Raw genomic sequence first — 15312 nt, forward strand, 5'->3', positions numbered from 1 at the left:
TTAGATTGGCTTACTTGTAAAAATTGAACCAGCCTTGCATCTTCAGAGCAAACCACACTTGGTCAGTGTATAATTCTTTTTATATATTGCTAAATTCTATCCATTAATACTTTGTTAGGGATTTTTATGTCTATGTTTATAAGGTATATTGGTCTGTAGGTCTTTTTTTGTTATGTCTTTGTCTGAGTTTGGTATCAGGAGAATATTAACATCGAAAAATGAATTGGTAAAAGTTTTCTCCTCTTCTGCTTTCTGGAAAATACTGTGAAGAATTGATGGTAAATCTTCTCTAAATGTTTAGTAGAATTAACCAGTGAAAGTATCTGGGCCTGGAATTTTCTTTTTCTGAATTTTTAAAATTGTGAATTTAATGTACTCAATAGTTACAAGGTTATCCAAATTATCTCATGTTGAGAAAGTTGTGGTATTGTGTGTTTTCGAGTAATAGTCTATTGCATCTAAATTGTCAAATTGATGTGCATAGAATTTTTCTTAGTATTATCTTACTACCATTTTGATGTGTACAGAGTATATACTAATATAATCTGTCTCACTCTGGTAACTTGCGTCTTCTTGTTAGTCTTGCCAGAGGGTTGTCACTTTTATTCATCTTTTAAAAGATCTAGCTCATTGTTTCATTGCTGTTCTTTATTATTTCTCTGTTTTCAATTTCATTGATTCTTGCTCCTGTCCTTATTATGTACTTACTTCTGCATTCTTTGAATTTATTTTGCTCTTTATATTTTCTAGATTCTTGAGGTGGGAGCTTAGGTCACTGGTTTGAAACTTTTCCGTTTCTTAAAATAAGCTGTGAGTTTCCCTCTCAGCACTGTTTTGGCTATGTTCCACCAATTTGACGTGTTGTATTTTCATTTTCATTCTGTTCAATGTATTTTTATTTCTTTTGAGGTTTTTAAATTTTTTGAGGTTTGCTTTATGTTCCATGTTATAGTCCATCTTGGTTTATGTTCTTGGGCACTTGAAAATAATGCATTCTGCTGTTGCTGGGTAAAGTGTTCCATAAATGTCCATAGATCCTATATGTTAATGGTGTTAAGTATTTTTATGTGTTTTGATTTTCTGTCTAGTTGTTCTGTCAATTGTTGAGAGAGAAGTGTTGAAGTCTCTAACTGAAATTGTAGATTTGTCTGTTTCTCTTTTTAGTTGTGTCAGTTTTCATGTCACATATTTTGTAGCTCTCATGTTTGGTGCATACCTTTAGCATAGCCATATCTTCTTGGTGGATTGACACTTTTGTTAATGTAGAATGTCTTTCTCTGTCTCAATTATTTTCTTTGCTCTGATGTCACTTTATCTGATATTAATATAGCCACTCTTCCTATCTTTTAATTAATGTTTGCATGATGTGTTATTTTTGACCCTTTTGCTTTCAACCTATCTATATCACCCTATACATAGCATATAATTGGTTCATGTTTTTTTAATCCACTCTGACCATCTCTGTCTTTAAATTTTTGCCTTTAAATTATTCAAAATTAATATAATTATTAATATACTAAGTTTAAGACTGTCCTTGTATTTCTTGTTTTCTGTTTGTTCTCCTTGTTTTTTCGTTTATGTTTTTTCTTCCTTGGCTTACTGTGCATGACTTGGGCATTTTTTAGAGTTTTATTTTGGTTTATACATGGTGTTTTGGGGTGCATCTCCATGAGTAGTTTTTTAGTAGTTACTCCAGGTATTACATTTTGTATATATAACTTTTCATGGTCTACATGCATCAACAGTTTGAGTGAAGTGTGGAAAGTTGACCATCCTTTACATCCTATTGCCTTCCCTTGTTTATAATAGTCTAAAATGTTTTCTCTACATCTATTTAGAATCACATCAGTGTTATAATTTTCACTTCAATTATCCAACATAATTGAGAAAATTCAAAAGGAGAAGGAAAGCCAATTGAATTTACTATCTTTGTTTACCGAATTCTTTCTTCTTTCCTGATGTTTCTTGATTCCTTCTTTCATCATGTCCCTTCTGTTTAAAGAACTTCTTTCCACTTCGTTAGTGTACTTATTTTGGTAATCAAGCTAATCTGAGGATAGCTTGATTTCCTCCTAATTCCTAAAGGATATTTGTACTGGACATAGGTTTCTGGTTGACAGTTCCTTTTTTTCTAACACTTTAAAAATGTTGTATCACTTCCTTCTGACCTCTATGGTTTCTGATGAGAAATTTGCTGTCATTTGAATTGGTTTTCTCTTAGAGATAAGATGTTGTTTCTCTCATTGCTTTTAAGACGTTCTTCATCTTTAGTTTTCAGAACTTTAATTATGATGTGTCTTGGTGTGAATTTCTTTGATGTATCCTATTGGTCATTCAGCTTCTTGAATCTATAGGTTTATGTGTTTTGTCAAATTGGGGGATTTTTCAATTATTATTTCTTTGAGTATTTTTTAACTCCATCTTCTTTTTTTATCTTTTCCTGGAACCCCAAATGATATAAATTTAGTTTTTGTTATAGTGCCACAGGTCCCTGAGGCTCTGCTCTCTTTGTTTTTCACTCCATCTTCTTTCTGTTGTTCAGATTCAGTCATTTCTATTGTATCTTCCAGTTCACTTATTCTTTCCTCTGTTCTCTCCATTCTGCTGTTGAGCCCACCTACTGAGATTCTTATCTCAGCTGTTACATTTTTCAGTTCTAACATTCCCATTTGGTTGTTTATGTTTCCCATTTCTTTGCTGAGATTATTTTATTGGTGATATTTTTATTGTTTCATTTGTTTCAAGTATGTTCACTATTACTCACTGAAGCATTTTTATAATGACTGCTTTAAAACCTTTTCCAGATAGTTTTAACATCACTATCATCTTGATGTTAGTGTCTATTGATGGCTTTTTTCATTCAGTTTGATGTTTTCCTGGTTCTTGGTATTGTGAGTGATTTTTGACTGAAAACTATGCATTTTGGTATTCTATGGTGATGAAACTCTGGATCTTATTTAAACCTTGTCTTAGGTAACATCCTGTGATGCTGCACTATCAGGGGAGGGTGACACACTGCAACCACCAAGGTTAGGAGATGCTCCTCATTGCTGCTGGGGTGGGGTGCTGGCTCCCACTAGGCCCCTGCTGATTCCACTCTGGTTGGGAAGGGTAGAGGTGCCTAATTTCTGCTCCACACATGGTCTCCACGGACACTACCAGGGGGTGGCCTCAATAATATTGGAGCCAGTGGTTAAAGTCTTGACTCTCCCCATTTGGCCTTCTCTGACACCACCACAGTGGGGAGGGGGCAGACTGACCTATTATTGCTGGGGGGAGGAAGAAGTCCAGGCTCACCAGGTGGTCTCCAGTGACACTGTAGTGAGGCAGGAGGGGAAGGGAGGCCTCATTACTGCCAAGTGGAGATGAAAACCCCAGCTCCCGACTAGGCCTCCTCTGACACAACTGTAGTGGTGAGGTTGCATAGACTCATTATAGCCTCATGAGTGTGGAGTCTGCACTCCCCACTGGGCCTTTCCTGGCATGGGTGAAGGTGGGGCCACAGATTTTTCTGTGCTGCCTGGCTAGAGGAGCCTTCTGCTTCCCCTACCCCTTCCCCTCTTCCTCCTTCTCCTTCTTCTCTTTCTCCTTCTCCTTCTTCTCTTTCTCCTCTTCTTTCTTCTCCTCATTTTTCTCCTCCTCTCCTCCTTATCCTCCTCCTCATCTACCTCCTCTTCTTCTTCTCCTCTTCCTTTTTCTCCTCCTCTTCCTTCTCCTCCTCCTCCTCCTCCTTCTTCTACCCCTTCTTCTCTCTCTCTCTCTCTTTTTTTCTCCTTTGTGTGCATTAACTTTTTCCAGGTTGCCAGCTTCTTCAGCTCTAACTCTGGAATGTATGAGGCACAAACAAAATTCAGGGAGTTCCTGCTGTGTCATTCACTGGGTCCTGAGGTTCCTAGCTTGGTCTACTTTCTAGTTCTTACCTTTCAGAGTCTTTTATGTTTGTTTGAAATGTAATTTCCACTGTTTTTAGTTGGACTTAGCAGAAGGAATAGGGATGAGTATTCATCTTCCTGGGAAAAATGTGCATTTTTGAAATATATATTGTATGGTTGGGTATTATTTTTCATCCAATCTGAGAGCCTTTCACTTTTAACAGGAGGTTTGTCTCACTTACATAATAAATCTTAATCCTGATATTGAATGTTATGTTTTGTGTACTTTTAAAATGTTACACATTAATCAATTATCAATAGGCTGTTATTCGCTGTCCTTTCCATCAGGCAAGGGTTTGAGGAACACACCAAGTTGCCTTGTTCCCATCCCACCCCCAGTTTTTTACTATTATTATTATTTTACAGAGACGGAGTCTTGCTGTATTTGCCCAGGCTAGAGTACAGTGGTTCAGTCATACCTTAATGTAACCTCAAATTTCTAGGTTCAGGTGATTCTCCAGCCTCAACCTCATGAATAACTGGAACTACAGGCATGTACCACCTTGCCTGGCTAATTTAGTTTTTAGAATTTTTTGTAGAGATCTATGTGGCCCAGGCTGGTCTTGAACTCCTGGCCTCAAGTGATCCTTCTGCTTCAGCCTCCCAAAGTGCTGGGATTACAGGCATGAGCCACTGCCCTGGCTTATCCTGTCAATTTTACAGTTCTAGAAGAGATAAAGGTGGAAAGATTTTCCCAAAGATGAAAACATTCCATCAGCAGATCTAAGAAGAGGAAGTGACTGGTTGACTGGGGCCTTCTTGGCGGCCATTTTTCTGACATTTCATCCAGAACTAATTTCCTCCTTCCTTTTTTTATCCTTCCCTTCCTTGCCTCTTGTGGACCAGGCATTTTCCTAGGTTCTGGGAGAGGAAGGGAGCAGATCAAACCACTATTTTTCTTTTTCCCCATCTCAAAGTTTTTATCTATGGTGCTTTGTGGGTTTCTTTTTTTCCAATAGACTTTTGAACATTGTGAAATTAGCCAAAAAGAAAGCAGCTAAAATTTAGTAAGGGCAAGAGGAAGAGTTAAGCAGGTGCAGAGAACAGAAATCTTCAAGTCTCTTAACATTTCCAGTTTTTAATCAGGGTGCAAATGTGGTTGGTTGTAGGCAGGGAGCTGCCTCAGTGTGACTGCTAGGCTTTGCTGCCTTCGTCAATCCATCCAGCGTGACATCCCATACAACTTTAGTGTTTACATCCCCCTCACTGGGTGCTGAAAAGTCTGGGATCCCCCTAGACACCTGGTAATTCTGTTAATGTCTGCTAGTCTGGATCCATATCTCAGAAGCTCCCTGATGGAATTTCTCCATGCTCTTGGCAAGTCACAAAAGAGATGTCTCCTGGGAACTTTAGCATCTTGATCTCTATTTAAATGTTGAAATGACAAGTCTTGGCCAAGCCCTGTTCTCTCCTCCCGCTAACTTTAGTCTCCAAGGGCCAGATTTTGCTCTCAGTTTCCTGTATATGACTTCTACCAAATCCTTCTAATTTTCTTTTGTCTCTAGTGACTTCCTCTCCTGCTGTCCTGTCTTCTAAAGCAGTCTGAAATGAAATTTGCCCCCAGAGCTGTGCACAGAGGAAATGGGGAACAGATCATTCAAGAAGGAACACCCCACCCGCAAGCCCTGTGCTAGACTCGCATGGGTAGGCATCCCCAAAGTGTTGCACCCTCCACGCCTGGGCAGCTCACTGCTTTTCTGAACACCAGGATTTGTGCTTCCTAGCTGGTTCTCCACTTAGATATTTATTTAGATGCTTGACAACGAAGTATCAAGGAGCAGAGCAGGTGTAATGTCCTCTTATACTGCTGCCATCTGTGCGCTCCTATGCTCCTCTTAGGCGACTGGGCACATGTAGAGCTTGCTTCTGATGGCATTTGGATTGGAAATACATTGACCCATTTCTCCTGATAGCAGAAGTTTGTGGGGGAGCTAGGTGAAGTGTAAATGCACAGACAGCAGAGCAGATCTGTTTGTGGCAAGAGAGGGAGCCCCTCTGCCTTCCCGGTCCTAATCCCCTACCACCCTTCTCCCTCTCTACTCCTGGCCCCTGGCCTGGACACCATGCTTTCAGAACAATTCTAGAGCAACTATTAGCTGGTGATGGCTTCTGCTGCATTCCCTCCCAGAGACACCTAACTTTGACATTAACTACTGGAAGACCCGTAAAGTCTTCCAAGCCAAGGAAGGAATATTGAATGCTATAATTTCAAGACAGCTATAGGTCAGCTGGGGAAATGTGCACAGCAAGAATGGAAGCTTCTGGATACCCCTCCCCTGGGAAGGCAGCTGTCTGGGGCCCCTATTTTGGCAGTCAGCTCTCAAGGCATGCATCAGTGCACCTGAAACACTCTATAAATGGAAAACTCAGAGCACAACGTGTCACATCGACACCACCAGTATGCACAGTGGAACCCACACAGTTAGTTAAATTTAATTTCCTGCAGAGACATGGTGGGGACTTAGCTCAAATGTCACCTCCTCAGGGGAGTCTTCCCTAAACCCAGGTTGAGTTGAGTACCCAACTGAGTGCCCCACTAGCTTCCCAAATCCCTTCCCTGTCAGCACGTAGCCCATTCCAAGGTGCTGACATGTCTGTCTCACCTATTTGTCAGGGAGTTATCTGAGGGTGAGGGTCACATTTTATGGATATTTGCAACCTCAGTGCCTAGCACAGTGCTGGATACATAGTAGACACTCTTAAATGTTTCTGAAGAGGGACCATGCCAGCTGTGTCCAGACAACCAGCAAAATGACCCTTCTGCTGACTTATTATGGAGCCTGGCATACTACAATAATTTTTTTTTTTTTTTTTTTGAGACAGTCTCGCTCTGTTGCCCAGGCTGGAGTGCAGTGGTGCGATCTCAGCTCACTGCAACCTCCGCCTCCTGGGTTCAAGCAATTCTCCTGCCTCAGCCTCCCGAGTAGCTGGGACTACAGGCATGTGCCACCACACCCGGCTAATTTTTTGTATTTTTAGTAGAGACGGGGTTTCACCATGTTAGCCAGGATGGTCTCTGTCTCCTGATCTCGTGATCTGCCCACCTCGGCCTCCCAAAGTGCTGGGATTACAGGTGAGAGCCACTGCACCCGGCCTAAAATATATATATATATATTTGAGTTAAAAAGTTAGTCCTATGCCTCAAAGATCCCTTTCCAAAATTGAAGCTTCATTGGGAGGGATAATTGTTACCGATATTTTGGGGGGTTGCTTTGAGCTGAGCTTTGCAGAATACTTGACATAGGCTTGGCACTTGCAGAGGACCTCTAGGAGAGAAGAGAGTGAGGTATCCTGGGCCTCAGTGGCATAGGAATGAGAGAAAACCATTGTTGCTGGAAGTGTAGGTCTGAAACCTGATTTATATATCACCAGTAGTTCTTCTCCCAACTTTTTTTTTTTTAATTATTTTTAGAGTTGGGGTCTTGCTCCGTCACACAGGCTGGAGGGCAATGGCATAAACATAGCTCACTGCCACCTTGAACTCCTGAGCTCAAACAATTTTCCTGCCTTAGCCTCCAAATTTTTTTCCTTATTAAATATAAAAACATTAGAATATACTCTTCAAGTGAGCCAGGTATTAGAAAAACACTACCTGACACACAATAGGGACTCAGTAAACATTTGTTGAACAACTTATTTTAGGAACACTGCCAGCCACACTCTTACTTCTTTCTGTGTGGCTCTAGCTTGCAAGGATAAGAGAAGGTGGAGGGAAAGGTAGAATGGGCCAGGGCTGGATTCCAAACCACAGCCCACCCACAACTCTTTATCTGCCACTCTTTATTGCCTGTGTTATGGGAACTCTGCCACTCTTTATCACCTGTGTTATGGGAATTCAGAGCAAGGACTGACACTATTCATCCTGGACTGGGTTTGGAAATGCAGTCATACCCCAGAAAAGAATCCCCTTTCTTCCATGTGGAGGCCCAACCCCATGCCCAGCCCCAGATGATTGAGTGGTGATGTGGGTACATGTGGTGCATGCACAGGGTGTGTGGCCACAACGGGCAGCCCCTGAGTGCCTCTGCTTGAGAGGCAGAGGGAAACCCTTGCTGGTCAGAGCCTAGGACTCTCTCAATGGCACGGGGCCAAGATGAGGTCCTTGGGCATGACAAGGGCCACCTGCAGAAGGAAGGACATCACGGTTTGCACAGTGTGTGATGGAAGGTGTGTGTAGTTAATTATTGGCGGCTAGGTTTGGTGCTTAAACTAGCTACCACCTACACAGGTTGAGAAAAGGAAGAAAAAGCAGTTAGAATGCAGGAAAGAGGGAAAAACCCCACCTCACCCACTTAACAGGCTCAAACTGCTGCTGCTAGCCGCCTGTGAGGCGGGGACAGTCCCCTGCAAATGCCCTGCTTAGACACTTGGGTTGCCGTGGCGAGCACCTTATGAGACAAAGGCGTGAAGGCCTTCTCCGAGCACAAAGGCAGACAAAGGCACTTGCCCGGTCCTGCAGGACCAGTCCTCATGCTGGATACCGAATGGCTCAATTACTATGCCTTGGACCAAGGAAGGGGGTGGGTGAGGAGGAGAACTTTGGGAGAAGTGAAGCAGAAAGAATCTTTGTGACAATGACAATTTAAGAAACACTAGACAACCAGCTTGCTGGGGCGCTTCTAAACCTTCCGCGGGGAGGTGAAGCAGTGGAGCGGTCATGTGGAAAATTCCCTTTCTCCTCCATGCACAGTCATTCCCAAGCTGAGGGAAAAGCATTGTTTTCCTCGTGAAAACCCTCATTCTGGACAAGATTCCATCAGGCTAGGAGAAAATGCCTTCACCTGGGAAGAAGTTGTATTCAGTAAGCGTAGAGGACTGAAGGGTTGAGTCATGTTGGTCTCTTGGAGATTTTTGGTTTCAAGGAGGATTCAAATGTGTCTGATTTCTTAAAATGTAATTAGACAGAGAAAGGGTTGCATCTGGCCAGACCATGGTGGCAGGGGACGTGGAGGGAGGCCTGGCGTCCCTCCTTCCACACGCTCCCAGGCTTCTCTATGTATTTGGGGGCAGCATTCATACTTGACTGGTTAGAAATCCTAAGGAAGCTTCCAGCAGCATTCAGCCCCCACACCTCCCATCCGTGGAGCCTTGCTGGGGAGCTGTCTCCGCAGGTTTGCTGTACCTGGGCTGCAGCTCTTGGCAGCTGTGCCCATCGACCCTGATGAGCCCCTGCACGTCCCACTGGGTAGACAGCAGCTATGAAAACTGTTCTACATGTCTGCTCAGATCAAGGTATCATCTGCTGCACCACCAGACAGCCTGCCCACCTCAGCCAGCCCTCCACCTAGAACAATAGGGAGCATGGTTGCTGCTGGTGTGTGACAGCCCTGCCAAAGGTTGCAACTTAGGAGCAGAGATTCAAGCCAGTGCTATAAATAAGCCAAGCTTTATTTTCCTACAAGCAGCTTGGTTTTACTACGGTTTGATGCTGTAAATGTGGTAGATATCAGATCCACCTACAGACAGGCCTGCCTTGAGCCTCCCATGGTGCTTCTAGCCAGGTGCCTTTGGCAGGGTGACCAAGCCAGGCCACAGCTGGGACTGTAGGATGGGGAATGTTCCAGGCACTCACTCAACATCACTAGAGCTGGCAAGGCTTGCTCTGAGCCAACCCTTGTTCTACTGTCTTGTTCCAGGTAGAACCCATCAGCCAAAGCTCCTTCAATACTAGCTCTTGTCTCCTGACCTGGTCAGAAGCATTTACCAGCAAGGGCCACTTTCCTCCGACCATTCTATGTAAATATTTTCCAGCTTTTCCGAGGGAGGCAGGGAGGCTCTGCAGGCGATGGCTTCAGGACGTTTTAGTCCCATCTAGGCCCCTGGCTGGGGCTGTTATCTCCCACCCAAATTGGAGGCAGCTGCTGCCAGATGTGTAAGAAACTCCCAGGTGTGCAAGAACAAAATGAGGAGGTGTGATCATTTACATTCAGTACATGATGGTGCGAGCACAGACTGCCACCAAGAGATCTGTCTTCCTGCCAACTTCCACACTAAACAGAGGCTCTGATTTTTAAGAGGGGACAATCCTGTAGGGGACAGAGAGGGTCTGGACCAAGCACTGAGAAAGAGGCCTGCTAGGCAAAGTCAAACCATGTCATTGAGGGAGAGGCTTTGGCCTTGATTCAAAACTAGGCTGACCCAATGCCCTGGTTTGCCTGGGACAGTCCTGGACTATGCCCGCCATCCAAGTTCTATTTTTAATGGTGCCCCTTTTACTCACACACACACAAAATCCATGTTTGGATGATAAGTTTTGTGATTACCCTATTCCAAAGATGGAAGGAGTTAGGCTAGAAATGCATCCAGAGTGACATGTAGGACGTGGGGCCCCAAGAAATTTCACTTGGCAGTGCCTAGAGGAAAGAGATGAGTGGTAGAAGGCCAGGTTGGTTCATTCTCAAGCATATTTAGAACTGCAGCCTTGTCGGTAATTTTCACTCATGACCTTGCAGAGTGTGATGCTAGAAGGGTCTTTGGGGTGGTCTAATTTACCTCCTCTCTTACTGGAAGAGGACATTAGGCTAAAAGAGATAAAAGTGACCTGCCCAAGGTTACACTCCAGTTGCTGGCAGAGTGGGGATAGAAACTTGTCCTTAAGGGGTCAGGTCCAAGTACTCTTTGCTGAGACAGGGGGAGATGGAGGACCTGAAAGAGGCTGCAGAGGATGAACAGACATATGGAAGCTTCTGTAGCAGCTCCAGGGCAGGGAAGCATCCTAGACTACCCCACAGTTCCTAGATGGTGGGATGGGAGGACAAATACTGGTGGGGTTTAGACTTGCTGAGCTTGCTTGAACGTGAGCTCAGGTGACACCTGGAGTCACAGGGGACTGCAGGCGGAGCCAAGGGCAAATGGGCTCTCCAAGGTAGTGACCGAGAGGGACCAAAGAGATTAATTGGCAAACAGGACTAAGAATCAGTGAAGAAACAGGTAGGTATGGAGATCAAACGCGAACAGGATCAAATGAGTAATTTATGGAATCTAAATACTGTTCTGTGGTTCAAATTGTAGTGAAATCTGAGAGGCAACTCCTGATAACAGCTACCTTACCCTTGGGTACCGTTTCCCTAGCCCCTTCTTGGGTCTGCAGTGGGGCACAAACCTTAAGCCAGTAACAGCTTCTACCTCTGCTTGGTAGCTGGGAAACTGAGTCACAGAGAAAGTGGCTTTGTCCTGTCTTACAGGACCCTCAGCAACAAGAGTGTGACTAACAAGCCTTAAGAGCGACTCCAGAAGCCTGCTACCACAGTACCCCTCATGCTCCACTGCAGTCACACCTCCTGTGTGTGCTCTCCTGTTGGTGAAGGGGTGGAGTGGTGGATTCTTCTATGAATTTGCTCGTCTGAGTGGGCCCCGCAGGAAGAAGCCCAGCATGAGAGTCTGGGGATCCTGGCTTTCTGGTCCTAGTTCTATTGCTGGCTGACTAGCTATGCAGTGGTGGCTAGTCACTTCTTTTCCTGTCCCTCCTGCTCTTCCTGGTTGTCAGATGAAGGTTCTGGCTTGTGCTATCTTCAAAATCTCAATGCTTTTGTCTTTGCAGGGGATCTGACCTTGGTTTAGTCATCTGCTTAGCTGTGAGTTCATCTCTTGCATCTTCTTGGCAGTCTCTCTATAGAGCATCTTCACAGGTTAGAGAAGGCGGAGCTATGTGATTGAGGGAGGGGCTTTGGACTTCAGTCAAAATTAGGCTGCCTGGGGCAATCATGGACCATGCCTGCCATACAAGCTGCATTTTTAATGGTACCCCTTTAAATATTTGTCCTCAGGTCTCAATGACCTTTGACAATGTAGAATCCAACATTGGAACGTATGACAATGTAGGAATGCATGCAAAATATAATTTTTAAAAATATCAGCTGGGTGCAGTGGCTCATGCCTGTAATCCCAGCACTTTGGGAGGCCGTGGCGGGTGGAACACTTGAGGTCAGGAGTTCAAGACCAGCCTGACCAATATGGTGAAACCCCATCTCTATTAAAAATACAAAAAATTAGCCAGGTGTGGTGGCAGACACCTGTAATCCCAATCAGTGGGGAGGCTGAGACAGGAGAATTCCTTGAACCCAGGAGGTGGAAGTTGCAGTGAGTTGAGATCGCGCCACTGCACGCCAGCTTGGGCGACAGAGTGAGACTCTGCCTCAAAACAAAACAAAACAAAATCATATTTGGCCCAGATCTACGTTTTTTGCCTCCCACAAGTTTTCATGAGGTTAAGTTAAATATGTCAATTTATTGGCCGGGCGCTGTGGCTCACGCTCGTAATCCCAGCACTTTGGGAGGCCAAGGCAGGCAGATCACGAGGTCAGGAGATTGAGACCATCCTGGCTAACACGGTGAAACCCCGTCTCTACTAAAAATACAAAAAATTAGCTAGGCATGGTGGCGGGCCCCTGTAGTCCCAGCTACTCAGGAGGCTGAGGCAGGAGAATGGCATGAACCTGGACGGCAGAGCTTGCAGTGAGCCAAGATCGCGCCACTGCACTCCAGCCTGGGAAACAGAGCAAGACTCCATCTCAAATAAAAAAGAAGTGAATTTATTTCAGACAGCCTGCAAAGTGGATAGCTCACTAGAGCAAACATACAATCACCTGCAGGCTGACTGTAGTCAAAATAATCTACTGTCACCCTGAATAGGTTTTCTCACATAACATCTACAAACACCCGGCATACCGTTGTCACACCCACATGGTGCCTTCTGATATGTGACATTAGAAAACCTCAATCTCCTGAAAAAAATCATAAAATAGTTTCAGTATATATGAACTCAGCACACGTTTTTTGTTCAGTGAAACTTCTTTCTTTGATGATACCTGTTCAAATATTTGCAAATATTGAGAATACACCCACAGAAATCATCCTCTGTTGCTGAGGCCACACAATCGGCAGAAACCAACAGGTAAGACACAAAGGACTGAATGCCACTGGAGGTCACGCGAATTCCAGGAAACCTCAGGCCATCTTAGCCTTCCTCTCCCACCCCCAAGCTGTTAGTTTCTAACTGAATGTGCTACAGAAGCCAGCCAGAATACCATGAAAGTCAGCAAGAAGGTGAAATGGTGAGAGGAGGAGGGGCCTTTGGGTAGCATCTCTTTTCACCTCTCGCTCTAGATGTGAAGAAACTCAGAGGAGGCTGTGGCCTCTCAAGTCGGGGAGGCCATGAGGACCACTAGAAGCAGGCCTGGAGGTGTGGTCTCTGGGGCTGGGCTCCGTCGCTGCCCTCTCTACCCCAAAATGCCTCTGAGATGCCCACGTAACATCCAGGGGAGCCCAGGATTTCACCCCCTGAAAATGGGAAGGGATGGACAGTAGGGGATGAACAAGAGAGAAGCAAGAAGAAGCAGATGGTAGGAGAAAACACTGGATGGAGGGAAGAAAGACCAGAGGCTGGTGAGCAGAGAAAAGAGGTGAGCATCCAGGGCCCAAAAGCTGCTTCAAGGTCACGGAAAGCCAGCCTGCATCTGAAAGGAAAGGTCGTTGCAGAACAGAACTTAAAGCAGGAAACAGAATTAAGCGTGGAAAACAAGAAAGGCCGATGTGCCTGAATCTGTATCATTCTAAATCAGTGTATCAGACGCCCAGAACTCTGACAAATCAGGGTTCCCAGACAAACCCAACACTTGGTATGGGCAACACTTCATTATAAAACTAACATCACTGAAAGCTTTTTTTTTTTTTTGAAGACCAAAAATATCACATCTTAGGCAAATGAGTTGAAAATCCCTCAGAGTGACACCCTATTTTTTTCCACCCATTTCTAAAGTCAGAGGACACCTGGTAAAGAAACTGGTTTTTAGGTAAAGAAATGCAATTCCTGGTGCACGCGGTTTCCTGATGGTACAGCACTGAAGTGACATCATGGAAATATTTGTGTCTCAAGGTCAGTCTGCAGGGTTTCTGTGTGAAAGCATGAGTCTTAGTCAGTGGTGGGAAAGTGTGTGTGTGCACCTTTGCGATCTGCTGCTGTGTACTGCTCTCTGCTGCAAAGACAAAGTTTTAATTAAAGCCAGGTGGGCAGCTTGCCAGGATTTTCCACACTTTTGGCTCACCTAGGGATGCAGCCTAAGTGTAGGTTATACCATTTGGAAACGCCTCTGCTCCTGTCATTTGGAAGGAAATAAACCAATTGTTACTTGGCATGGGGGGCTGGGGGGAAGAAGTTTGTCTTCCACTCAAGGGCAAGGAATCCATGACATGAGATGCTCATTCTGGTGGTGAATATGAACAGTCTAATTTGTGCAGCATTCCTTACAGTGACAAAAGTAGGAAGCAGCAGACTGGGAACGTATGGAATCCTTTGTCTTAATTAAAAATAAAGTAGGAGATATGGAATTTGGCCAAGCCTCATAAATCTGCTTAAAAAAAAAAAGCATCAAGACTCTGTCGGATAAGTTTAAATAGAACCAACTGAGCCCTCTGGAGAGTTAAATAGATTCCCCACTCATGTGGACACCCACTCTCCTGTCACTTTCCCGCACTCTGCAGGCAGCAGTGGTGCTCATTAACCAGCAACCCTCCAATTCGCCTATGACAAGCTTATCCCCCTGGAGCACACGATTCAGAGATGATAAATTTACTCCCGCTTGTAAATATGAAACTCTCCTCAAGGCAATAAAAACGCTCTGAGCCTTCAGGAAATAAGTTCTTTATCTGATAACCTACCTTCATTAACAAAGTCTGGTCCTCTTGGTCAGGACAGCTCTTCACTGCCAGGGAGAACTGCTCTAAGGTAACTGGAAGGGAAGAAATGGAAATTGTGAATGACTTCACTTCCACCTCTGAGCCCTTCTGATATGAAGGAGGACACTGTGGTTAGACATAAATAGCATGCTGTCCGTCCTTCCTTGGTGACATGGCAGAGCTCCCCAACTGTCCCCTGCATGGGGCAGGGGCCCCCACATAGGGACTCCTCCACTCCGTCAGATAGAATCATTACAGTAGAGTACAAGGCCATTCCCATCAGCAAAGGTCCTCCCTGAACTGCCAGGAGGTCCTGGGTTCAGCTTCCTTTTGGGCCATCTTGTCCCCAGAGATGACACTCTATCCCCACTTCCTGGGACCTTCACTGAGAAGACTCCACCTGCCTTTGTAAATCTGACAGTGCTAATTTTTAAAATCTCAATCTTCCATCATGATTTCCATGGCTTTAATTCTTCTCTTGGTGTATGGCCCCGAGTGTTGACTCAAACCCCACAAACGCCCCCAAATATATGAAGTCATCTTTCTCCAACCAACCTTCTCGAAGAGAATAGGGAAGAGAAACCCAAGAAGGTTTACGAAAAAAAAAAGTTTTAATAATCCAATGAAATTGGCCATGAAAGCCCTAGAAATGTTAATCTAGAAAATTTACACAAATTACATTCCCCTTCTCATATTTATGGCCAGG

General features: G+C 44.5%; 1 protein-coding gene across 1 annotated transcript in view; it reads right to left on the reverse strand.

Annotated features, from left to right (window-relative positions):
• ACOXL (acyl-CoA oxidase-like) overlaps nucleotides 1-15312 on the reverse strand; it is a 368775-nt gene that overhangs the window by 57874 nt on the left and 295589 nt on the right. The window contains 1 exon segment of the mRNA XM_011980527.1: nucleotides 14589-14659. Within this exon segment, the coding sequence (XP_011835917.1) occupies nucleotides 14589-14659 (71 nt within the window).

Source organism: Mandrillus leucophaeus, unplaced genomic scaffold (assembly GCF_000951045.1).
Source record: "Mandrillus leucophaeus isolate KB7577 unplaced genomic scaffold, Mleu.le_1.0 Scaffold214, whole genome shotgun sequence".
Lineage (NCBI taxonomy): Eukaryota > Metazoa > Chordata > Mammalia > Primates > Cercopithecidae > Mandrillus > Mandrillus leucophaeus.